At 43.5% G+C, this 26838-nt stretch overlaps 1 protein-coding gene across 3 annotated transcripts in view; it reads left to right on the top strand.

Annotated features, from left to right (window-relative positions):
• The window catches only part of PPP2R2C (protein phosphatase 2 regulatory subunit Bgamma), a 214630-nt gene that overhangs the window by 112312 nt on the left and 75480 nt on the right, over window positions 1–26838 (top strand). For all 3 annotated transcript variants that reach the window (XM_075569696.1, XM_075569706.1, XM_075569687.1), the window contains 4 exons: window positions 10060–10157; window positions 11324–11489; window positions 15304–15416; window positions 20910–21087. In XM_075569696.1, coding sequence (XP_075425811.1) covers window positions 10060–10157; window positions 11324–11489; window positions 15304–15416; window positions 20910–21087 — 555 coding nt within the window. The remainder of the gene's footprint in view (window positions 1–10059; window positions 10158–11323; window positions 11490–15303; window positions 15417–20909; window positions 21088–26838) is intronic.

Genomic DNA, 26838 nt, shown 5'->3' with positions numbered 1-26838 from the left:
AATAATATAGTATGTTTTCAAATGCTCTTTTTGTAACCATTTTTCATTTTTTTATATCCTTTTTTTTTTAAATTCATAAACTTGCAAAAAGTGGAATTGTTGTATCACATTGTCTCAATCGAAATGGTAACGTTTGTAAAACAGGGCATGCTTCATTAGTTCTTATGGGACCTAATCATTAAACTGTGTTTTCCGCCAAATTTGCCTCTCAGTGTATTCTTATCGCATTTCCAAATCATACTAAAACGCCTTTTTTTTTTTTAACACAACTTGGTTCTGTCTGTGCAATTCAGTGCGGTATGTAAATATTCACAATATTCACAGGCTATTCATTAAGCTGCAAGTTTGCACTTCGCCCCGGAAATTCGAGAGAAGTGAGAGGGATAATGTATGTAAATAAATGAAAAGTGAACACAGTAAAGATACATTTTTGACATTATTTTTCCTACGGTATGTATCTCTCTGAGGTGTGTTTTCCTCTTACCACGTGGAGTATAGGTTAATTTAATTAGAGGTATATACTGTAAGTACATGTCCCATCTACTAAATCAGTCTCTCACTCTCGCTCCCCCATTCCGCCTACATAAATGAGGCAAGGTTTCTGACCCGTTCTGGGCAGCATTGCTGCAAATCGGGCAAAGAGTGCATGCAAATGAGATGTCCAACCGCGCAATTGCTGTGTCTCGATAATTCGTAATCGACGCAGCGAAAATACCAGATTTTATTGCGGCAAATTGCATGCTGTTTTCGGGCGATTGGAAATATTGGACTTTAATGAATAGGCCCCTATGCACGTACGTTTATAATCCATTCGCTATACAATGTGTGGCAGGTGCAGGGACAATGTCATTACTGCAGACTGCACTTTCATGTATTTTCTGTTCCAGGAGCAGATTGATTGGGCACCTGTAACAAATAATAAAGAAAAGCGTTTGTTTCAGAGCGTTCTTTTGCCAGTGCTGCTATAAAATATATTACAACAGTCTGATTAAAAAAGAAACACCGATTGGTAAACATCACATAAATCTCATAATAATACAGAGTGAGCCAAACATCCCTCACAACATATATTCACATAAGCATGGGTAACAAAGTCCAAATTCGTGTAGCCTGGCTATAACCTTGTATTGTACCAACACGTGTGTGCCAATTAATGTTGTAATAAACTGGCAATCGTAATGTATACATCTCTGGTCTGCGTCCCGAATCTATAGTTGTGCAAGTATATATAGCATATATAGAGTGTCTGTGCCTCCAAATATAGATTAGCAATACAATTAATACAAATACAGCAAGAGTTAAATAAAGTGCTAAATATTGTTATAAGGTGCAAATGCAGTAAGCAAGGTGAGGGTTATATCTTAACATAAAATGTCCCAATGAACAGCACAATAGAGGTTTGTATAATCTCTGAATACAAAGAGATGTACTAATAGAACCATCCTCATCACATTATCTAAGACAGGGGTGGGCAAACTGGTGGGGGGGAGGGGTGGCGTGAGATGTTCTGGGGGGGGGGGGGGGGTTACAGAGGTCCCTCACTCTCCCCCAAAGCATTTAAATGAAATGCTGGGTGACCGCGTGAGGCCTCTGTAACTCACTTACCTTGGCTTCCAGCGATGCATTGTCATGGTAACCCGGTGTCATATTACGCGGTGGGGGTCACGTGACATTGCCATGACAACGTGATGTCACGTGACCCCGCGGCTTCATTTGACGCCGGAGCAGGGATGGGGGGAGGCAGGGGGGCGCAGGGGGAAAAGATTGCGTACCCCAGCTATATTATATAGAGACCCTATCACACACCATATTGGGCTTTTTCAGGGTAGTGAACATCGGCTACACACCCTCCCAATAAAACTAAATACCAGAAGTCAATAAAAGGAAACAAAGCATATTGTTAACCCCTTGGCTGCCATACGAAGAAGGTATTCCATTTTACAAGCAAGCATTTCTTAAAAGGAGGAAAAAAGATGCTGCTCAATAATGCCTGCAGGATATAACATATTTAAAGAATAAATCAACCTTGTCTCCCATTGTAACAACACGGAAGTTACATCTGCATGGTGTATGCCTAATCTGAATGGCCTTTAGTGCATATGTTAGGGGGACTATCTCTTTTGCATATCTTTAGCACTGATAGGACAAGAGCAGATTCACAAATAAACCCCCTCCTTTTGATTTACAGATGTAGCAGACATTATTACCCTCACAAGGGTTAAATGCACAAAATAACACATTAAAGGACGTGCGTTATCTCCTTGCCCATTGTTATCAATAGGTCTGCTGTTAAATGACGTGCCATCGTTAACACAATGCATTGTGTTCACCGGTGCAATAACGTCTGTTACATGTGTATTCTATTTGGGAGGAGGGCCACCTTACCCATCCTAAGGGTTTATCACACAGATACAGCATTGATTTTGGGACATTGAGCATGTTTCTGAACATACAGTACAGCATTTGTGTATCTGATTATACACCAGACTTTTTCCTAATGTACAATAATACCTCATTATTTTGGGAAAACGATCTTAACAGTACCCACAGTAAATGTATTCATGTATCCATCCCGGCGTTTCTTTTGCCTCACCGTGTGAATATTTTTCACTCTCACGACCATATTGTAAGTGAAGGAAATCCATTGCTTGTATCTGTAAATACAATCACACATTTTATTAACATTGTTGCCAATAACGATTATGACGATAATGTGTAGTCTTTAGTGATACCTTTTGTATGAGAATCCAGCGAGAGATAAAACATTTATATGACCCTTTTCAATTACAAACACTTTTAAGTCAAGTCAATTACAAATGTTTAATGCATCAAGAAAACGATTAAGCATATATTTCTTTTATGTCCTTTTAATATGGAACAAGTTCAGCTTGGTGTCTTCATTGATTGTATCATAAAAAATAGGTCACATCCCATGGTCTATTTTGCATTCAGTTCTCCTGGTCTTTTTCATCATTACTGTGCCAAGCTCCCTTTATGTGCATATATTATTGACATTTTATCAACATAGTAATGACTTGTATGTGCAAATGAGCTTTTCCTGATGTTTTCATGTTGGCATCTGGATTAAAAATGTGTTGCTCCTTATATATTGTACCCTGCTGTATTTTATCTCCATTTCCTATCTCTCGATACTCATTATTCAGCCAAACCTTGGGAATAGGCATCCGAAGTCATAAACAATATTGATGGTTGTGCTGTATCTTCAATGCAACCCAGTGAATGAATCAGACAGCGAAAGGACAGTGTTCTGTAGTCACTTAGCATGAATCACTATGGCACAGAAACAAGCTATTGTGTATAACCAAATAATCAATGATAAGGAAACATCTCCAATGGAATGTATAAGCTTCAATCTCTGGCACATATTTCTTTATACCATGTATTATTTTTGTTTTGTTGATGTCATACTTTAAATAGGCTTTTTACAATATGTGGGACTTCAAAACAAAGATGCTGAATATTTTTGTTTTTTGTTTACTTGCATATTCCTCAAAAACCCTTCTAAGGCCTCGGGCATGCGCTGACCCGTGCTGAGGCGCGCTGCTGCTTGGCAGTGAGCCCCTGCAGCCGCAATGAGAGCGGCTTTAGCAGGGGCTCGCGCACGCTTCTGCAAGCGTGCGGAAGCGCAAGTCTTAAGAAAATTTTACATTTTCACGCTCATGGGAGCGCAGGGCCGGTCACGTGAACGGTTCACCCAATGAGGGCGAACCAGCTCCGTGACGTCACTGGCCCGCCCCCGGACACGCCCCCGGACGGCGCGCTAACCAAGGCCATGGAAAGTACCCGCTTTCCCTCAGCCTCAGCGCTCCTCCGCACGGGCTGAGTCACCATGGACTCAGCCTAAGGGAACACCTTAGACTGGTGACAAGAACAGAAGAAGACTTTCCTCTTCGTTCCTCTTCTGTTTAGATTGGGCTCTGCAATCTCGCCCAGATTGAGTAAAAACCCTATGAAGTAACTACTACATATCACGGGGCCCCAGGTAGGCCAGACCTCATGACATGGTACAGTAGCTCCCAGTCTCTCTCTCCCCTAGTCTCTCTCTTTCCCTCTCCACTCCCCTCTCCCCAGCAAACAAGTAAAAGCCCATTGAAGGAACTACTTCATTACGGGGCCCCAGACGGACCAGACCTTGTGACATGGTACAGTAGCTACCAGTCTCTTCCCCCCAGTCTCCCAGCCTCCCTCCCTCTCCCCTAGTCGCTCCCTCCCTCTCCCCTAGTCTCTCTCTCCTTCCCAGTCTCTGTCTCCCTCCCTTCCTCTCTCCCAGTCGCTCTCTCTTTCTCCTCCTCCCTTTCCCCCAGCAAACGAGCAAAAAGCCAATGAAGTCACTATTACATTACGGGGCCCCTGCCAGGCCAGACCTCTCGATGTGGCAGCTATATCATGAGGCATCCACAAAGTTAAAGGAGCATTCATTGAACTGAGAGAGTGGAACTTTATCCCGGTGCCTCTCCTCCAGTTTTTCCCCATGTGGGCCATGTTGGCATTGGGGAGGGTCAAACATAAGCGGAAAGGAGGAGCATCACATTCTGAGTCATAGTTTCACTTTTTACTGGTGTTGGAAAACTCCTGCAGGTCTGCAGTAGCCTTAACTCTTTTTGTGCCAGTGGGACGTGCACTGCATTGCAATCCCCTGCTGGCAACAACGGGGTTAAACGTCTCTGATTTACTATCAGTGTCCAATCTGAAAATGACAACAACAACAAAAACTTGATGTACAAACTTTCTACATCTATCGCAGCTGTAAACAAGGAGTCAAAATAAACATGTCCGTGTCTGTTGTGTAAAGGTCACCCAGTTAGGACAGGTATAGCCATTCTCCAGGTACCACACATTCACCTATCAAAAAAAAAATCTAAAACTAGACTGAGCAAGGGAGAGTTCAGCTTACATTAGTTGTGAAGATGCAACAATTAGCTGTAACTGAGACGATGGGAGCAATTATATATACGCCAAAGTCGCCATTGAAGTCTAGGGGAATTTTCGGCCGAAAACAACCCGAAATGCAGTTTTGGCATATATAGAATTACCTCCAATGGTGTTTATTCATTAAACTGAAAGTGCATATCCCATTGGAGCCAATGGGCGTTTCAGTGCCGTAGTGACCTGACAGGCACTATCACAGTGTAATAAAAAACCACCAGGAAGCACCTCATTATTCTAGTTTTTAACTTTTTCTGAAATACAGCTTTCAGTGGTAAACGTTTTCATTTTATCCATGCGCCTACATTTTATTTTGTTTCGTGGTTCCTATCTTCTTAGAATATCTCAAATCCTTTCACAAACCAAATCAAGCAAACAAATCAGTCCCCTTCAAAATGCAACATTACCTTTCAAACTAACCAGTCGTCGACAGCTAATACTTTATTTGCTGATTTTGGACACATCTCCTTTGAATTCATTTCGCACAAGGTTCTCTGCGTACAGATAAAGATGTAGCCGGGCATTTCACAATGTGATCAGGACAATAAAGGCAACCGAAAAAAAAAGCTATTGGGAAAAAAAAGATGTATTTATGCGTCTGCTGCTTTTATAGCTGATTGTCAGTCTTTGTTTAACATTGTAAACTGTAAATGACATCCCAGCAGAGAATAGCCATGCAGATGTGAGAAAGCTCCTTCCTGCAGAGCATGATAATTTAAATCTATAAAGAGCCATCAAACTGCGCGTTGTTTCTAATTAGTGGGAACCGGTTCCTTTTAGCCCCGGTGTAGTTAACTGTCCCTCTTTTTCTTCATTATGTTACCAGCTGTCATATATCATGTTAGTTGTTTTGAAGGGGGAAAAAAACAACCGTGTGTGCACATTTCTATCAAACCGTTATATTTAATGCAGGCGGTTCTCAACTCCAGTACTCAATACCCACCCAACTGGTCAGGTTGGAAGGATATCCCAGCTTCAGCACAAGTGGCTCTGTCAAAGACTACGCCTCTGATTGAGCCGCCTGTGCTGAAGCAGGGATATCCTTAAAACCTGACCTGTTGGGGGGGGGGGGGGGGGGGGGGTTGAGAACGCCAGATTTAATGGATTCTGTAGAAGGAAAATATAACGTTTTGAAAACCAGTTTCTTTCTACAGCAAGGCCCCGCTTTTCGGCGGGGTCGGGCATGCGCAGAATAGGGTTTTTTATTTTCGCTTTGCGCCGGGTCCATAGAACGGAACCCGCCGCATGACTATGTATGTATATGTATATCTTTGATGCTGGTGTAAGAGAAAATGTAACACATGAAAACATGCCGGGTCTCTGGCCATCGCCATTGCACTTATATTTCCTTTACCAGGAGAAATCCCTGTTAGATCGCTAAAAAAACAACATTGTACAATCAGCGTAACAATGAACTTACTTAAAGAAATGCACTGCTGCCTAAAACAACATTGTACAATCAGCGTAACAATGAACTTACTTAAAGAAATGCACTGCTGCCTAAAACAACATTCTAGCTGTTATGGTTTCTTCGAAAATGAAGAAATATTTTGTTCCATTGGGATCTCTGAAAGACTTGATTAATTAATGAAAAAATCTCTGATGTTAACTGCTTCTCAGCATTGACTGCCCTGGAAAGATAAACTGGTCACTGCAGAATGGCCGCGTTACTGTACAAAGCACATTGACATTGGAATGTGTGTGCATTGTGCTGGCCGCTCACTATCACGCTGCTGGATGCCATGTGCTTAGTCCAGGAACTTGCCAAAAAATAACCCCCTAACTTTTAAATCTTCCCCTGTTCAGCTTCCCTGAGCGTGGACAAGTCCAGTCCTCAAGGACCACCAACAGGTCAGGTTTTCAGGATATCTCTGCTTCAGCACAGGTCGCTCAATCGGTGGCTTAGCACTGTGCTGAAGCAAGATACCCTGAAAACCTTGCCTGTTGGTGATCCTTGAGGACCAGACTTGGCAATCCCTGTGCATGCACATCGGTCACAGGCGCTGCAGTGAGGATGTCATATTTTTAGGTTTAGATTTTAAAAGCTTATAGATATAATTAGCTCTGCAACTGCATTAATGTAACATACGGATGTAATCATTATAATGTTACGTTTATTTGTGCCACAGCTACATTTCAGAGGAAGTGGTGTCAGATCATTACCAATGCAGATAATAGCATCTTCACACAACAGCTGAGTTCTTTATCCTTGACCGAACATATCTGAGCTTGTGGATACTATATATATATATATATATATATATATATATATATATATATATATATATATATATATATATATATATATATATATATATATATATATATTTATTGTATATATAATTTGCTATCCTCTAGACATTTACAGTACCTTGGACAAACAAATGTAAGATAGGAATTAAATACCTTTTAATAGCTAGCTTGTGGTTAAAAAGAGTGCAAGCTTTCAGGACCACACAGGACACTTCTTCAGGCGGTCGGGAAAAGCTACAGCACCTTTTGTAGATTGTAAGCTCCACGGGGCAGGGGCCTGCTAAATGTCTCTTATTATTATTATTTTGTGGGCCTCAGAGCTTGCACTTTTTATAACTACAAGTTAGCTATTGAATGTTTAATGTCTACCTTACTTTGTTGATTTATTCTATGGGCTAACATGGTACCATAGTCTCTTTGTGTCATTACTGTATGTTATTACCCTTGTGTAGATTCTGTTGTAAAGGATTTCAAAAATAATTCATGGCAAACTTTTGCATTTGGAATGCACTATTCTAGGGCTTGGAACTGATGTAATTATAAATGTACAGTATTTGTAAATACCAAAGTATATAATAAGATATACTTATATATAAGATATACTGTATATACAGTATATATATATATATATATATATATATATATATATATATATATATATATATAGACATATATATATATATATATATATATATATATATATATATATATATATATATATATATATATATATATATATATATATATATATATATATATATATACACACACACACACACACACACACACACACACATAAATAAATACATATAAACATATAATGACCAACAGGATCTATGGCCTTCTCACAATTTTGGGATCTTTGAATTATTATTATTGTACAAAGAATTAACCACTAGTACAGTGGGTCCCAACCTTTTTGGGGTTAATAAACCCTATAATTATATTGTGTCATTCTACGGAACCCCAGCCCTCTCTAATAGCGTGTCGGAGATCTGATGCATTGTAAATCTTCTGTATTTGGTACAATTTTCAAATAACCTGAAAATTGCAGGAACCCTTTATTGATGTACGGGAACCCAAGGGTTCCTAAGTACTCCGGTTGAAAAACACTGCACTAGTATCATATACACATATAGCCATGCATAATAATGGTATATTGCTTTCCCCTCTGTTGGCAGTAAGCCCTGGTAAGAACAGGTATGCCAGCAGTAGTTATGGAGGTTTTCCCTCATCCAATGGTGAGGTGCCCTATGTATGGAGGGGAGTGGCTGTATGCTCTGAGTCCCTGGATAGTGACATCAGGGATGCGCCTGCCTCCTGAAATATATAAGGCACAACACAGTTAGTTAGTAGTGAGAGAAGAGTTCGACTAGTAAGTTGGAGGAATTACAGTGTTCTCTACAGTGGAACAAGTGTATGGCCTGCATAAGGGATTGTGGGAAAAATTTGTGACCCTAGTGAATTAACTAGAGGTCCAGGTTGACCAATCAGCCTGCAAGCCACTCTGTGTCCAGGGACCTGGCGCAGAGAGGGTCTCCCTAGGAGAAGAGGGAACCCCACTTCAATTCAGGAGGCCGTACCTGGCGAAGGGACAGCACGGAGAGATGTGTGGCTAAAGCCGGCAGCTGCATGTGGCAGTCTGCCACATCACCGTCCACAATAAAGATGCCCTGTTTCAAGATACCCCCACTGTGTGAGTGTGAAATTACTCGCAAGTGGATGGCACCACCAAGAAGGAGTTCCTCACCAGGACCATCTCCCTGCGGAAGCATAGACCCTGATGAGGTGGAGGCGCTGCACATGATGTAAGTTGAAGTCGCACCCACTACCTCAGCTACCTGCCTGTTGACAATCCCCTACTAACATCAAGCGGGAGACTCAGAAGTTCTGTTGCCTACAGGTGCACCACCACACACACACACGTAATGGGAGTTGGTTATTACTAGTACCCGGGCCAATGTGAGATTGGGGGGGGATAAAACCGTTACACACATAAACAATATAAGGCTGAATAACAAATAAACACTCCATTAAGTTCTTAGTGACCAGCTCACCGGAGCTTTCACACAGAGGAAGATAATAATTATTGTAGCCATATTGGTCCCTTAATTTGTGTGAAAAAAAGTAGAGCAAAAACAGGTAGGATGATAACTTTTAGTGGACCAATTTTGTTTACAGTACACAACCAGCCAGCTTTACTGCTCCCGTTGTTTTTTCCGCCCTTTGATGGTCTTCCTCGTCGTTCCCCTATATGTTTTCGGCAGGTCCTGGTTGTAGGTCTGGGATGGTTGTCCTCCCTAAGTTCCTACAAGCTCCAGGACTGAGTTTCTTGGGAAAAAAATTGAAATAAATAAGTATTTAAACTTTACAGGAAAGGAAAGAGATACTGCATTTCTGTAGCTTATATATGGTTCATTCATTAGCAACAGGTTCATGTAGATTATATCCAGGTTGTCTGAGGTGTTTCCTATGTCAGAACTACCATAGTTTACACCTTTTTCCATTTAGAGGATGCAGGCTGTGCAGTAATTATGACCCAATACACTGTACCTTCCCTCTATAACTTGTTTTTTACTTTACCCTTTTATTTGGAAGCAAAACATTACAGGGCATATTTACTAAGGCCCTAAGGGCCCTAAGATGTCTTCTAGCACCTGAAGGTGTGGTATGGAATAGCATTGCTTAGAAAACATGGGCTTCCGTGTATTCTGCATGCATTGCACACCTCGAGTAATTGCAATTGCAATGTAGATGGCGTCATGAAAACTATTTTACTGGTTGTTATAATCCAATATTGCTTTTTAGTCTGTTCTAGAGATTTCTTCTTGTTTTAACTTCTTCCTCTTTTTCTTCCAGCTGATATCATTTCTACAGTTGAGTTCAACCACACTGGAGAACTGCTGGCAACTGGCGATAAGGGGGGTCGTGTTGTTATATTCCAAAGGGAACCTGAGGTAGGTCTTCCAAGTAGGCATCCTGAGATAGGTGTTCCAAGTAGCCATCCTGAGGTAGGTCTTCCAAATAGCCATTGTGTTATGGATTTTAATGTGGGAACTACCCATTTAGTTGGGGCAGTGAACACTGAGACAAGTTACCCTAGTTCATGGATAATTTGGGGGTTTATGTATTACAGCAAAAGCAGGGCAATCTGGGACAATAAAATGTTCCAGATGTATAAGAATCCCAATTGTATTTTTTTTCTTTGCTAAATATAGTGCAGATTTGTTTGCCCATGAATTGCACTACTTTTGCCTTGATACATGGGGGGAGGGGGAGATGTTATTCATTAAACTATTAATTAAACTATGATAATGCCGGTCAGGACACTATGGCAGAGAAACTCACATTGAAGTCAATGGAGTTTTTAATTGGATAGTGCCGTGATGGGCCCTATCGCAGTTTCATGAATAACCCCCATAGACCTCTTCATCTTTATCTCACCCCGTCCAAGTCTTCCTATATTTATTGAAGTGAGGTTGCCTTGTGCTTGGCCTTCAAAGTGCTTGAAAATCATAAACTAGATTAAATGCATGTAGTCCTTCCAAGGTCAGTGGAACAGGATTAGGTGTCCTGTTGAAGACAAATATTTAGAGGTGTAATATTATGGTGTGTTTCATGTAAGCTTTGACATGAATGTTTGACCTTCCAACTGAAGTGGGTCCTTGTATTAACTCAAATCACTAAACTTTATTGAAAATTATTTTTGTGAATTAAAATAATATTACCCACCCATTGTAAAAACGAAACGAAGTTCCGAATTAAAAAAAAAAAGCGTCTTATTACCACAATTTTAAGATGAGTACATCAAGATTGTGATAATACAGGTAGATGCTGACAAATGCCAGTCTTTCCTCTGCCAGAGTAACAAAAAAAGATGTTTAGACGTTGTAATGTCAGAGAGCTGAGTTAATGTGGCTTAATCCTCAGTTTACCTAAAAGGTGTGTGCTAAATGACACTGGTGTGTAAAGAGTTATAGTAGATTTTTTTTATACGAATTGTACATGATCAGCAAATGCTTGTAAAGTATTACACTGAAAGTTCCGTCCACAGTGATAAATCAAATATATGTACAGTATATGAGTTTTATGTTTTTTTTTCTCTTTGTTTCCCACCCCAAAGTGTAAGAATGAACCTTGCAATCAGGGTGAATACAATGTTTACAGCACGTTCCAGAGCCACGAGCCTGAATTTGATTATCTGAAGAGCTTGGAAATAGAGGAAAAAATTAACAAGATTAAATGGCTCCCCCAGCAGAACGCAGCCCACTCCCTTCTGTCGACAAATGGTAGGATAACAGATCATCTGCTTTGCTGTACCGGTAAAAAAAAACTTGTTTTCTAGCTTCACATGCATTAAGTACATGTTTCTGCCTCTACACAGAGAAATGACTTGGAACCCAATTAATTATTTCGATTCTGTAACACAGTTGAATATCTTTCAGACACCAGCATTGAATGGCAGGAGAAATCATATACTGTATACAGCTTTCATTTGTTCAGAATAGGGCAAGGGTTTTTTGCACACATAAGGGGTGTGCAAGACGGGGTTAAATGCAAGGGGCAGCACTTCTGACCAGAAACATATTTTTTGATGGGGTGGATACTAGAGGTCATAGGAAATTACAAGATGGTTTAGAGCAGTGTTTTTCAACCGGGGTCCTTTCGGGCATCCCTGAAGGATTCCCTACAATTGTCAGGTAATTTGCAAATTGTACCAAATACAGAAGAATTTACAATGGAACTTATATCAGACACGCTATTAGAGAGTGTTGGGGTTTCCTTACAATGCATCTGATCTCAGACGCGCCATTAGAGAGGGTTGGGGTTTCCTTACAATGCATCTGATCTCAGACACGCCATTAGAGAGTGTTGGGGTTCCTTACACTGCATCTGATCTCAGACACGCTATTAGAGAGGGTTGGGGTTCCTTACAATGCATCTGATCTCAGACGCGCTATTAGAGAGGGTTGGGGTTCATTTCAATGCATCTGCTCTCAGACGCGCTATTAGAGAGGGTTGGGGTTTCTTACAATGCATCTGATCTTAGACACGTTATTAGAGAGGGTTGGAGCCCTGCAGAATTTCACAATATAATTATGGGGTTCCTTAACACTCCAAAAACTTAAAAACCACTGGTTTATGGTGTTCATTATTTGTGTGCAGCCCTCTTTCCCCTACAATCTGGGAAATGTTCTTGCTACCAGTGCATTCTGTGGCTGCTGTGGTCATACCTGTGAGGCAAACAGAAGGCCAAAGATCTCCGCGGTGGTGTGGGGAGGATATCATGACAGGTTCGCGGTGATTTCCTCAGTGGTCAGCGCCTCCAGTCCAGGAGGATCCTGAGGTTTTCAGGATGCACCTCATGGACAAATCTTCTTCCTTTTAACATTACCATGCTTCAAAGACTACAATAGGTGTATATCTGACTGAGGTGTATTCATCTTCATAGTACATGCACTGAATTGTACATCATTGTACCCTATCCCATCTGGGATTAGGCCTCAGCCACTTCTCTATGCAGGGTATACATATTCTGGCCTCTTCCTGTGGAACATCCTTCTAGTGTCTGCACACTCTGGCATCCCTTCCAGTAGCACTCCTTAGACCAAGTCCCCAGTCTTCACTGTGGCACGCGCGAGGGCGGCGCGTGCACAGCGCTACACCGCGATCTGCGGTCTGGGGGGAGAGGGAAGAATTGCGACGGGAGGGGGCGTGGCTGTGGGTTTGCAGGGGCGTGGCCATGACGTCCCGCGGCTGGTTCGCCCTTATTGGCTGAACCGCCGGCGGGGGGCGTGGCCACGCCCCCGTCGCAGATGTCAAGGTCAAATTCTCCTGCCTCCCTGAAAACCTGTCGCGCATCACTGGGGAAAGGTGAGCGACAAGTAGGGACTGGGACCGGCCGGACTGGGGGGGCAGGGCTTGATAGCACAGCGCACGCCGAGCCGTGCGCTGTGGCGGTGACTGGGACCGCAGCCTTACTTGTGTCTGCACACTCACTCCTCTACACTATATAGAAGAGCAGCCCCCTCCTTCCCTGGGGAGCGGTTTGTAAGCCAGCCTATTCTTGTCATAGGCCCCCCTTAGTTCAGTGAGAGGCCACTATAACTTTATTGTTCATACCTGCTGAACAATGTAACACCACACACTGAACATTAGAATGAATTCCCTTTTAGGAATCATGCCCACACTGCCCACAACCTATGGGGACTAAGGCTACGCTTATAGTGCCGGTGCCGCCGTGCCGGTGATGTCAGGCTGCGGTCGCTGGAAAAATAAAATTGAGATGACTTTCAGCGATCGCGAGCAAGCCGTCACTCCGTCGCGCTAACTATAAGCGCACGCGATGGCGGCAATGCATTTGTTTTGAAATCGCTGTTGCCGGCACTATAAGCGCAGCACAGGATAGATATTTGAGATACTATATGAGAATTTCTGGGGGGTTTACACGTTCAGGTTTACTGGCTATGCACTTCTTTAACCTGTTAAAGACCTTGTTTAACCTGGCTGTGCTGAAGAAGCTGAGTACAGGCATACCCCGGTTTAAGTACACTCACTTTAAGTACACTCGCGAGTAAGTACATCTCGCTCAATATGCAAACGGCAGCTCACGCATGCGCCTGTCAGCACGTCCTGAACAGCAATACCGTCTCCTACCTGTACCGAAGCTGTGCGCAAGCGGGGAGACTATAGAGCCTGTTACAAATGCGTTATTTACATCAGTTATGCACGTATATGACGATTGCAGTACAATACACGCATCGATAAGTGGGAAAAAGGCAGTGCTTCACTTTAAGTACATTTTCGCTTTACATACATGCTCCGGTCCCATTGCGTACGTTAATGCGGGGTATGCCTGTAATACAGCAGGCATATATGTTAATAGGGGTCCATATTAAAAAGGACAAGAAGTAAAGAGTGACACACTGTGAGTGCTCATTTGCATGTTATTACCCAGAATTCCTGGCTGCAGTGGAAGCATTGTATGCTAAACGATACTAGGGAAAGACAGGGTTGCAGAGCTGTCTGCGACATGTGAATGTTCTCACAAGTAATATTTGTATTTGCTGTACACTGTACTGTGGAGAATTTTTGTCACTTTTTTACCCATCATAATTTGTTTTGTGTGCATTACTTGTGATATAATGCCACAGCTTTTGCTGTTTCTGCTTCAGGTAGGATTTAATTATGCTTTTGTCTACTATCTTGTGCCGCAGAGCATATAGTGGCTGTACTACTGTACAGTACGTTAAAAATCAGCAACTATAATCCTTAGTCAGGCCTTGCTATCTATAACACTGATTTTTAAAGAAACATTTTGGGGTCTATGAACCAACATATGGTTTCCAAAAATGTGTATTTGATCAGAGATAAAAAGTAAAACAAAGCTTCATAAAATGTGCATTGTATGTATGAAGTTCCTTATGTGAATTCATACATACTGTATGGCCCCAGTTTGTTTTAAAAAATTTAAATTGACACAACCCTCGTAATTCAGTAATTTATTGTTATTTCAATTAAAACAGAATTATGTGTATTACTTATATTATAAAATATTAGTGTAATATTATTTATAATAGCCCTACTGTAAAAGTTATAGATTTTGTTAACCTACTGTACATAATGAAACATCCATGCTGCATCAAATACATTTTATTTTGGTACATAGCAAATTAATTCGGCGCTAACACTATCAGCCTTTTAAGCGTTTACAGCAGAGGATTTTGACGCATTTTCTTTTGATTTTGTGGTGCACAGAAATATTATTTTGTAGTACATACCATTTACATCTATACACAGAGTGCACTTCCTGTTTGTGAGGCTGAACTAATGAAAGCAATGTTTTTGACGCAGCTGGCACAGAAGGAGACATTTGAGCTCAGTTCATAGGCGTATGCGTAAGTGCAATTGAGTTTGACATGCGCCAATTTTGCACTAAAAAAGCAGTTTGCGATGCTTAGTGCAGAGGCCACTTTATGCATTATGAACTGTTTTTTCATGTTTGCAAATGGGGAACTTTAACAAAAATATTAAAACAGAAGCTGATATAAAATGTTTAAGTTAAAAGAATGGATGTACATGGTCATAATTGTCTTTTCCCAGATAAAACAATCAAGTTATGGAAAATTAGTGAGCGTGATAAAAGACCAGAAGGATACAACTTAAAAGATGAAGAAGGCAAACTAAAAGATCTTTCCACAGTGACATCATTACAGGTAAGCTGTTACTTTCTGTGCTTCCCTGCGCTGTTCTATTTAATACTGTACCTTAACCCCACGAGTATACATATTGCGTTCACTTGACAACACGAGCGGCTTTTGTAATGTCTTTTTAAAAGCGATCAGTTTTCTAGGGGAGATCATGTTTAGTGCTCAAGAGCGAATGTTGAGTGCTTGGGAGCAAATGCCTCAAAGTGACTTTAGGACCAAGTGATCAGTAACCCAGGTGAGCAGGTTCCAGAAGGGTCATGGTACTCACGGCCTGAAGAGGTGAAAAGTGCAATTTTTCCAAAAGGAGGTGTGAGAAACACAGGAAAACAAAAAACTAATAAAGATTCAGCATCACATGTTTATTTAGTCAAATGTCTTCCTAGAAGTCATATATAAATTGGATCAAAATCTAATCTCCCTCCTTTACGCACAATCCGCTCTACCCAAACATGCCTTCTCTCTACCCTTCCTATCTCAATTGCTCTGTCCTGTCTGAAAGCATTTCCTATTGCAGTACTCTACCTACAGAACATTACTGTACCAATCTCGATTCACCAGGCTCCCTCTGCCCATATATTTACAACGCAGAGGGGATAAAACTATTCTTGTAGCAGTGGTGTTCAATCTGTGTTCTCTCCAACTGTGGGGTTTTGCAAGATTTTGCCAGGATTTCCACAAATACATATTTTTGTATATTTGTACAATATATTTTTTACTATGTATATATTTCAGGCAAACGGTAACAACAGTGTGCTCATTTGCATGTCATTTCCCAGAATCCCTTGCTGCAGTGGAAGCACTGTATGCTAGATGATAATGGTGAAAGGCAGGGTTGCAGACCTGTCTAAGACATGTGAATGTGCTCACAAGTGATCTTTTTATTTGCTATATATTTATGTATTTTTCTATATTTTTAAAGTTTAAAAATAATTGTAAAAGTTTATTAAATGTTGATTGTTTGTTTTTGATAAATACTACTGTACCTACGTTACTACAACGGTAGTAATATTAGGCATATAGGATGGGTATGCTGAGGTTCTTAGAAGTCCCCTAATATTTTTAAAGAAATTTGCAGTTCTTTAAAAAAAAACACAATTGCTGAGGAGCAGTATTAAGCAACATGCTATACTTCAAAACAGCATGTGAGGCCCTTGAGCCATCAAAAGGGCTGCACATTACATATATATATATATATATATATATATATATATATATATATATATATATATATATATATATATATATAAAACAGTGCTTCCCCCTCCCGGTGGGAGATTTGGCCATTACTGGTCGTGTGGTGAATGATACCTACTGGTAACAGGAGGGCTGAGTCATCCGCCGATGGTATTGGGGCACAGGAACAGGCTTCTGGGGTTCATACCCCACATATCTCCTTAGCAGTGCAGCGCCTCCATCTGCCGTAGGCTCCAGGAACTGGAGGTGATCTCCCACGGTAGAACTTATTACCTCTACCCCCAGTAAGGCCACGCACCAGACAGGAGGTATATGTACAGTAAACAGGAACGGCTGTATTACTCTTCTGTACAGCACAGTTACACAGCAGGCTTCTGCCCGATGCAGTACTCTCAGCTCTCACTGAAGGATGATCCCTGGACTGTCACTACAGGCCAAGGGCACCCACAGCCATCCTAGCTCTTCCCCACCTCTCTAGCAGATGCAGAGGTATGGTCCACATCCACTCTCCCCCAGAGGGAAGAGGACTGGAGAAGGCCCAATCTCAGCCTTTCCACTGTGTGACCTGAATCTCTCAGTGGAAGAAGGTACACTAACCAATTTGGGGCGGTACTGCCCTTAAGTACAGCCAGGAGGAGGGCGCCAGGTCTGGCTCATGCTTGGTCATGCCCAGGCCTGATGTCACCACCACCCGCTGTCACTCAAGTGCAGCTCCTCAGAGGGGGAAAACCCCATATCAACTACTGGCAACTTGATTGTACCAGGGTTTACTTCCAGCCCAAGGGCAGAAAAGTAGCCATCAGGTGACCTGGCTACATATATAACCCACTCCCCCCCCCCCTTGGGATTACTAGGGCCTTATGGGCAGTAAAGCCCCTTCTCTATCACATGGTGCCGGGTTGATTTAGCAGAAGTTAAGCCCCGCTCCCTTCTGCCTGGAGACAGTGACATCATGCTAGGCTATAAATACAGAGGGGAAGCTTCTGGAAGGTAGATCCCATGAGGAGCTGAAGAAGAGGGATCTCATTCAGAATAGTTATGTAAGCCCCTATGCATAAGATAGGTTCCCCATCCCTTTTATTGTTTTCAGTTAGGGAAAGTACCCTGTTTACCTAGAGTCCCATCAAGATGGTTTGGCATTACTCCCAAGCTATCCTGAGAGACAGAGGGAGCTTCCCAAGCAGCAGCCCCGCGCCACCGGTGGACCCCTACACGTTCTCATCCTGAAGGCCACGAGATGGCAGGCTGCCCTAAAATATGGAGGCTGATCAAGGGAATAGTACTGGGCCCATCAGGGGCCGCATGGATTTGGAGCAGTACTAGTGCTTTAGAACACAAGGAATCTGTAAACTGATTAGTGAATGTAAAGCCACAGCGCCTCCCTAGTGGGCCGAGATGGAGGCAACTAGGGAAGTCGTGCAAACAGCATAGACCAAAGACACTTTATTGGAAGTAAAAGATGATCTTTGTATAGTGAATGTGATACTGTGCCTACAAGATAATAAAACAGCAGTTTGAATGAATAAAGTTCCTAGCGCCTATCATTGTGTACCACTTACAAAATTCTCTTCCGCACTTTTAAGGCTATACACTCCTCTGCCCCTCCTTACATCTCAGCACTAATTTCTCGCTGTGCACCTGCCCGACCTTTGCGTTCTGCTCAAGGATGTTTTCTGTCTACCCCTTTTGTATCTAAAGCCCTCCCCTGCCTAAAACCTCACTCACTGCCCCACACCTCTGGAATGTCCTTCCCCTCAATATCTGACGGGCTCCGTCTCTCTCCAACTTTAGGACCTTTTTAAAACGCACCTCTTTAATGAAGCATATGGGTAGCTCCGCTGGCTGATACTATACACCTCATATTCACCGACCTTAGCCCCTTGCAGACACACTTACCATAACACCCTCCTACTGTCTCTCTAAGTTCTGCCCACTTACAACTTAGATTGTAAGCTCTTCGGAGCAGGGACTCCTTTTCCTATTTTATGTCTTAAGCGCTTATTCCCATTATGTATTATAATATTATGTCACGTGTATTGTAAAGCACTATTGACCTAGGTGGCACTATATAAAGATACAGTAGTATGCATAAATACAATATAGAAAATTAATATTTTCTGTACAGAGGCTAACAAGTCTTAGAAACAACACTGAGTCGCAGCAAAGGCGTCCACCTAGGAGACTCTCCCCAATATGCTGCACCTTCACTGCTCTTGTCCACTAAGCCAGGGTGGACAGGGTTAACATCATGAGGAAAAGACAGACACAACAAAGACCTGGAGATCGTCAGCCCCTCCCCCCTGCATCTCTGCTGTGGGGATCTGTTTGATACTCAGCTGTGTTCAGTTCACCTCAGACATTAGAAAACAACACCCAAGTCGCAGCAAAGGCAGCAGCCAAAGGGTGTGATTTGCTGCCGTTTGCTGATGTTACAGCTGCTTTGGTATTAGTCGTGGGTAAAATATTTCCGATTTACAGTATATTGAAGCATTTCCATCTTCAGACTTTACCTGCTCTCACAGCTGTATCTCCGCACAATCCCAATACAATCTTCCTCAATTAACGAGCAGCTATCCCAAACACACCAACCTTCTCATCCCCCTGTATCCCATGTTTCCATTTACACTTCCGTATAGAGTGTAAGCTCCTTGGGACAGGGCCCTCCTTACCTACTGTAACAATGTATGTTAATGTTTGATATTGTATTGTTTTCGTCCTCCAAACCTATTGTATTGCGCTATGGAATATGTTGGTGGGTTAAACATAAATAATAATAATAATAATAATAATAATAATAATAATATATGTGCATACAAGTTTTTTTTTGTTTTGTTTTTTTTTAATGGAAGAGAAAAGGTTACGTTTTATTTTTCCACTCTACAAATCTGGTGGTACCGAGTGCAGTGAAGGAGGAATCTTTTTTTCTCTTTGTATTTGTGATATAAAAAATTTTTTTGCATTGAATTTAAAATTTAAAAAAAAAAACTGAATTTTACAATTATGATAACAATTTTGGTGTAAAATAATATTGAAATTAAATACCTCTCTTCAGTTTCTATCCAATTTTATTGGAACTTTAAAAAAATGTGACAATTGATCAAATGATGGGGTACCCCAGAAATTGGATCCCCTCGAAAGGGGTGCCCTGTATTAAAAAAGGTTGAGAAACACTGATCTAAGTAAAAATGTAAAATGTAATTGTCGTCAAATTGAACAGAGAATCGTGTTAAAGCGGCACCTCCCCACCCCCTCAGTACCCCGCCTTTCGTTTTACCAGGATGGAATGCAGGGGCACCCCGCAGCTGAAACACATTAATAATCTCCATAAGCCGCTTCCCGAGCAGTAGTTCCTGGTTTTTAAATCCCCGGTTTCACACGGGTCAATAGGAAGCCACAACGGGTGACTGGAGGGGTTAGATATACAGCAAAACGGGACGGCAACATGTTACTCTTACCTGTAAGTATCTCCGAACTGAACATTTTAGCGTTCCAGCTCCAAGGTCCCATCCTGATACAGAAAAGGGGATAAGAAGAGGGTACAAGGTTAAAAGAAAAACAAACAGGGGGGGACAGCTTCTTTAAGCGTATGGATGTATAAAATTCAGGTTTGGAGCCTGTCATTACAAATATATGCCAATGGAATGATGCTCAATGCTACGGATTTGTATCAACATTAAGAGCGTTTTTAGTTGGTTTGTCACAGATCTTTTTAGAGTTTGAATAGAGTTTGGTGGAGATTCCCACCAAGAGCAGATTTTTTTTGTATATTGTAAACATCTTCTCTTTAAGTATCTAAGTATCCATCTAATTTAAGAAGCAAATCATTTTTTTTTTTCAATCTTATTTTAACTGAGGGTTCCCCGTAGCTCATCAGTGGTTTTCCTGGAGACAGGAGTGGTGGAGCCTCGGGAGGGCCAGCAGTCCATCCTGCAAACTGGGAAACCAATTTGGCCACAGGGATCAGGACTCGCCATGGTGGCCATTAGAAGAACTGATGTTGCAGCTTTTTATTGGTGACCATAGCAGCCATGTTTGTAGTCCGCTGCCATATTTATGTTTTGTGTGTGTCAAAATGGTATAGAAAAACCTATAAATATGTCCTAACTAAACATCTCCGGTAAGGTAAGATAAAAAAATGAAATAAACAAACGGCTAGGATTGCTGCCTTAAATATACTTCTGAATGTGACTGGGCCCTACAGTTCATGGTCCTATAATGTGCTGTGGCTCATAACCTGTTTAAAGCCAAAAATGTTGCCTCTGTAGGGGAAATATTTGACTGCATTTCTTTTTCTTTCTTTCACAGGTGCCTGTTTTAAAGCCCATGGATTTAATGGTTGAGGTTAGCCCCAGGCGGATATTTTCTAATGGTCACACGTATCATGTCAACTCCATTTCTGTCAACAGTGACTGTGAGACATACATGTCAGCGGATGATCTCAGGGTTAACCTCTGGCACCTGGCAATCACAGACAGGAGCTTTAGTATCCTTTATTCAGATTATCTATCTCTTTTAAAACTATGCTTTGGCAAAACAGAAAAAGGTAAGTGCTGAGCAATACTTACTGCAGTTTGTATGAAGAGTTCATAAATGCTAAACAATGTCAATGGATTTTTACGAAGTCTAAAGTTTTGTTTTAGGTTAAAAATGGCTGGGCAGTCAAGGTATTTTTTTTTTTACTTTAATGGTGCAATAGAAATGTTATGTATCCCTTTGCTACCAGAGGGAACTGTCTGCAACACCGTAAATAAATCTGATGCTCAGGGAATTTAGCTGGTTCTCAACATTGGGGAGCAATTGTTCCAACCAAAAACCTCTCCAAATGATGATCTATTGGGGTTGATTCACTCAATGTACAAGAATTCAGTGACAACCAGTGCATTTTCTCTCTTGCCTAATTCTCAAAGTGTAAGGGTACTTAATTACTCCCTCTCAGCCATTCACTTGAACGCGGTTGTTACGATCAGGGAACACTAATGCACAAGACTGCAAAAATGCACTGACACTGTGTAGTCAGGCAACATATGTAGTTGGCACACAAAGTACGTTTTCCAAACTCAATAAAAGTATTGAAAATGAATAACATACTGTTACAGTACACACCTGCGTGATGTAGAAGAATCAGTGGCCATCAGGCAGGCTACATCTCTTTGCTGATAGGCTGCACTAGAAGTTGGGTTAGATCTGGAGTTGTCTCTTGCAATTTCTACTGGCCAAGGACGAGGTTACACACTACAGATTGTTTCTGTGCAGAGAAATGTGTGAAAATAGGATTTCAGTCATTGCAATGCATATTCCAGCTACTGAGTAACAATTTTGGAGTGTAGAAATATAAACGTGGTGGTATTTGTGTTAGGTTTCTTTCATGTGCGATCAACCAACAAAACAGTCACGGTGTGCATACAAATGTACGTGGTGGCCACACATGATAGGGTCTGTGGTGGCCACACATGATAGGGTCTGTGGTGGCCACACATGATAGGGTCTGTGGTGGCCACACATGATAGGGTCTGTGGTGGCCACACATGATAGGGTCTGTGGTGGCCACACATGATAGGGTCTGTGGTGGCCACACATGACAGGGTCTGTGGTGGCCACACATGATAGGGTCTGTGGTGGCCACACATGATAGGGTCTGTGGTGGCCACACATGATAGGGTCTGTGGTGGCCACACATGATAGGGTCTGTGGTGGCCACACATGATAGGGTCTGTGGTGGCCACACATGATAGGGTCTGTGGTGGCCACACATGATAGAGTCTGTGGTGGCCACACATGATAGGGTCTGTGGTGGCCACACATGATTGGGTCTGTGGTGGCCACACATGATAGGGTCTGCGGTGGCCACACATGATTGGGTCTGTGGTGGCCACACATGATAGGGTCTGCGGTGGCCACACATGATAGGGTCTGTGGTGGCCACACATGATAGGGTCTGTGGTGTAAACCTGCTTCACTGCTACAAACAAATTGCATCTGTTTTCCAAACTCAATAAAAGTATTGAAAATGAATAACATACTGTTACAGTACACACCTGCGTGATGTAGAAGAATCAGTGGCCATCAGGCAGGCTACATCTCTTTGCTGATAGGCTGCACTAGAAGTTGGGTTAGATCTGGAGTTGTCTCTTGCAATTTCTACTGGCCAAGGACGAGGTTACACACTACAGATTGTTTCTGTGCAGAGAAATGTGTGAAAATAGGATTTCAGTCATTGCAATGCATATTCCAGCTACTGAGTAACAATTTTGGAGTGTAGAAATATAAACGTGGTGGTATTTGTGTTAGGTTTCTTTCATGTGCGATCAACCAACAAAACAGTCACGGTGTGCATACAAATGTACGTGGTGGCCACACATGATAGGGTCTGTGGTGGCCACACATGATAGGGTCTGTGGTGGCCACACATGATAGGGTCTGTGGTGGCCACACATGATAGGGTCTGTGGTGGCCACACATGATAGGGTCTGTGGTGGCCACACATGATAGGGTCTGTGGTGGCCACACATGACAGGGTCTGTGGTGGCCACACATGATAGGGTCTGTGGTGGCCACACATGATAGGGTCTGTGGTGGCCACACATGATAGGGTCTGCGGTGGCCACACATGATTGGGTCTGTGGTGGCCACACATGATAGGGTCTGCGGTGGCCACACATGATAGGGTCTGTGGTGGCCACACATGATAGGGTCTGTGGTGTAAACCTGCTTCACTGCTACAAACAAATTGCATCTGTTGTGAAAATGTCATTGCTTTGAATTTTGACATTTCTCATTAATACACCCAGTGCCATTTTTCTCAGGTTTTATGTCGGGGAATCTTTTATAATAATATATTATAGAATATATATTATAAAATATAAAGGACAAACAGGAGTCATCTTGAAAGTAATTCAAGCACAGAAATGAGATATCACTGACTTTAGCACAAGAACTGGAAACTGTTCCTTAAGGATTCTTTTCAGACATTCTCCTTGTTTTATTTTAGACTAGCTGGTATACCCGGCGTTGCCCGGGCGTGGAAGGGCAGGGGGTATGGAGTGGAAGGGTGGGGGGGGCTTGGAAGGGCGGGGGGGAGGGGCGTGGAAGGGCGGAGGGGGGGAGGGGCGTGGAAGGGCGGGGAGGGCAAAGGGCAGGGGGGCAAAGGGCAGGGAGGGGCAGGGGGCAAAGGGTAGGGAGGGGCAGGGGGCAAAGGGCAGGGAGGGGCAGGGGGGCAAAGAGCAGGGAGGGGCGGGGGGGCAAAGGGCAGGGAGGGGCGGGGGGGCAAAGGGCAGGGAGGGGCGGGGGGGGAAAAGGGCAGGGAGGGGGGGGGGCTAAAGGGCAGGAAGGGGTGGGGGGGACAGAGGGCAGGGAGGGGTGGGGGGGACAGAGAGCAGGGAGGGGTGGGGGGGACAAAGGGCAGGGAGGGGTGGGGGGGACAAAGGGCAGGGAGGGGCGGGGGGGGGCAAAGGGCAGGGAGGGGCAGGTGGGGGGTGCAAAGGGCAGGGAGGGGCGGGAGGGCAGGGGGGCAAAGGGCAGGGGGAGGGAGGGCAGGGGGCAAAGGGCAGGGGGAGGGAGGGCAGGGGGAGGGAGGGCAGGGGGCAAAGGTCAGGGGGAGGGAGGGCAGGGGGCAAGGGCAGGGGGAGGGAGGGCAGGGGGCAAAGGACAGGGGGCAAAGGGCAGGGGGAGGGAGGGCAGGGGGCAAGGGCAGGGGGAGGGAGGGCAGGGGGCAAGAGCAGAGGGAGGGAGGGCACGGGGCAAGGGGAGGGGGGCAAAGGGCATTGGGAGGGCAGGGGGCAAGGGCAGGGGGGGCAGGGGGCAAAGGGCATTGGGAGGGAGGGCAGGGGCAAAGGGCATTGGGAGGGAGGGCAGGGGGCAAAGGGCATTGGGAGGGATGGCAGGGGGCAAAGGGCAGGGGGCAAAGGGCAGGGGGAGGGAGGGGAGGGAGGGCAGGGGGGGCAAAGGGCAGTGGGGGGGGCAAAGGGCAGGGGGGGCAAAGGGCAGGGGGGGCAAAGGGCAGGGGGGGAAAAGGGCAGGAGGCAGGGAGGATGGGGGGGCAAAGGGCAGGGTGAGTCAGGGACACGTTAAATAACCCATTCCCCTGCGTGTACTCACCTTGCACACGGCCGCGCTCCTCTTCCTCTGGGTCCCGGCCGCCCTCCTCCTCCACCTCGGGCTCCTCCGCGGCGAGGCTGAGACGCTCCGGTGAGGAGGTGCTGGGCCTCTCGCGGGGAGAGGCGGAGACAGCCAGAGGAGAGGCGGAGACAGCTGGAGGTGCACCCGCGGGGACTGATAGCGGCCTGTGTGAGGGGAGAGCCGCGTGCTCTGTGTGTGTGGGGGGGGGGAGGGGGTGAGGGAGAGCGCCGGGTGAGGGGAGAGCCGCGTGCTCTGTGTGTGTGTGGGGGGGGAGGGGGTGAGGGAGAGCGCGGGTGAGGGAGTGGCCTATGGGTGCTGAGAGCCGTGGGGAGGTGAGGGGAGCTGACTGTAGCGGCGCCGGGGGGGAGGGGAAGGGGGGGGAGGAAATAGTGCGGGAAACCGGGAGACCCGGGGAGAGGAGGAGGTGCGCGGGGTCACGATGAGCGCTGTGTGTGTGTGTGTGTTTTGGCCCGTCACTCTGCCTCAGGCCAATGAAAGGTGTGCGGGGGCGGGCGGCCCAAGGGACCAATGAGATTGCCGCTAGGGACACAGGCCATGCAGACAAACATACAGTGCTTTCACAAATATATAGTAGATGATGTTCTGTCCTGAGCAAAGTACAGTACAAAACAGAGGCTGATTCCGGGCATGTTAATAAAAAGGGTAGCTTTCTGCAGTATTAAAGAAGCAGTACAAGTGGAACTTTAAAAAAAAAATATTTTTTTTTTTTTGTTTTAATATATTTAGCCCTTGATTACCTTTACTGAAAACAAATGTCCTAAACTGCTGATTGGTGCTCCTGTGATCAATCAACAATGATCCTGCTTCCCAGGGTTCACTAAATGGCTGCCTTCCAGTTTCAATCAATCCCTCAGTCAGTGTAACTCAGCAGTTACAATGTATCCTTATATTACTACGTTAACATTATCTATTGTTAGAGTTTGCAGCTCAAACTGCTGGGAATATTGGCAACAAATTATCACAAAACATACAGGACACCTGCAAGCTCATATTAAACCCCCAAATTAACCACAACATATGTATAAGCATACTGTATAAGTGTCACAGAGGAGTGCTACTGAGCATGGCAATATATATTTAAAACCAGAGACAGAACATGAAACACAGGCAGAGCTCAGTGCACATCCAGTGAAACTTATACACGGTACAGTGCCTAAATATATATGTATAGATATCTATTAAACAAAAATGGTCTTTTAGTTTAACATTTTGGCCAAAGTGTTGTAAGCCCCTGAGCCACTACACGGCAGACCACATCTCAAGGGTCCCTAACACTAATATAAATTCTTAATAACCTGTGTATTACCAGGAAGAATGATTTATAATAAATCTATCAAAATTAGTTGCATAGTTCTAAGTCTGATTGAAGCTTTTATTAACCTGTACATTACCAGGAAAAGCACTCTGTATTAGATTTGTCACAATCATACTGCAAGCAAGCAAGTTCCCCGGAGAGTGGGAGATGCTATGGAGTGAGCTTTTAACCATTTAAATGTGGGAGGGGGTGAGCTTCAACAAGATAGGAAGTGCCACCTTCCAATCAGCTAAGACCAGCTGAACAAGAATTGTAAAACATACAGGACACCTGCAAGCTCATATTAAACCCCCAAATTAACCACAAAATTGTGCAGTATGCTTGTGACAAATCTAATACAGAGTGCTTTTCCTGGTAATGTACAGGTTAATAAAAGCTTCAATCAGACTTAGAACTATGCAACTAATTTTGACAGATTTATTATAAATCATTCTTCCTGGTAATACAGAGGTTATTTAGAATTTATATTAGTGTTAGGGACCCTTGAGATGTGGTCTGCCGTGTAGTGGCTCTGTGGCTTACAACACTTTGGCCAAAATTTTAAATTAAAAGACCATTTTATTTAATAGATATCTATACATATATATTTAGGCACTGTACCGTGTATAAGTTTCACTGGATGTGCACTGAGCTCTGTCTGTGTTTCATGTTCTGTCTCTGGTTTTAAACAAATTATCACAAACTGGAAAGTGCTGCAAATATCTTTCACTGCTGGGGAGGTGGGCTAAAGCCGACTATAGAAATCATACAGTGTTCAGTATATTAAAACTCATTCGAAATGGC

Source organism: Ascaphus truei, chromosome 1 (assembly GCF_040206685.1).
Source record: "Ascaphus truei isolate aAscTru1 chromosome 1, aAscTru1.hap1, whole genome shotgun sequence".
In the NCBI taxonomy this organism is placed as follows: domain Eukaryota; kingdom Metazoa; phylum Chordata; class Amphibia; order Anura; family Ascaphidae; genus Ascaphus; species Ascaphus truei.
Note: the sequence above shows the minus strand (reverse complement) of the source record. Positions and strands in the feature narration are given on the sequence as shown.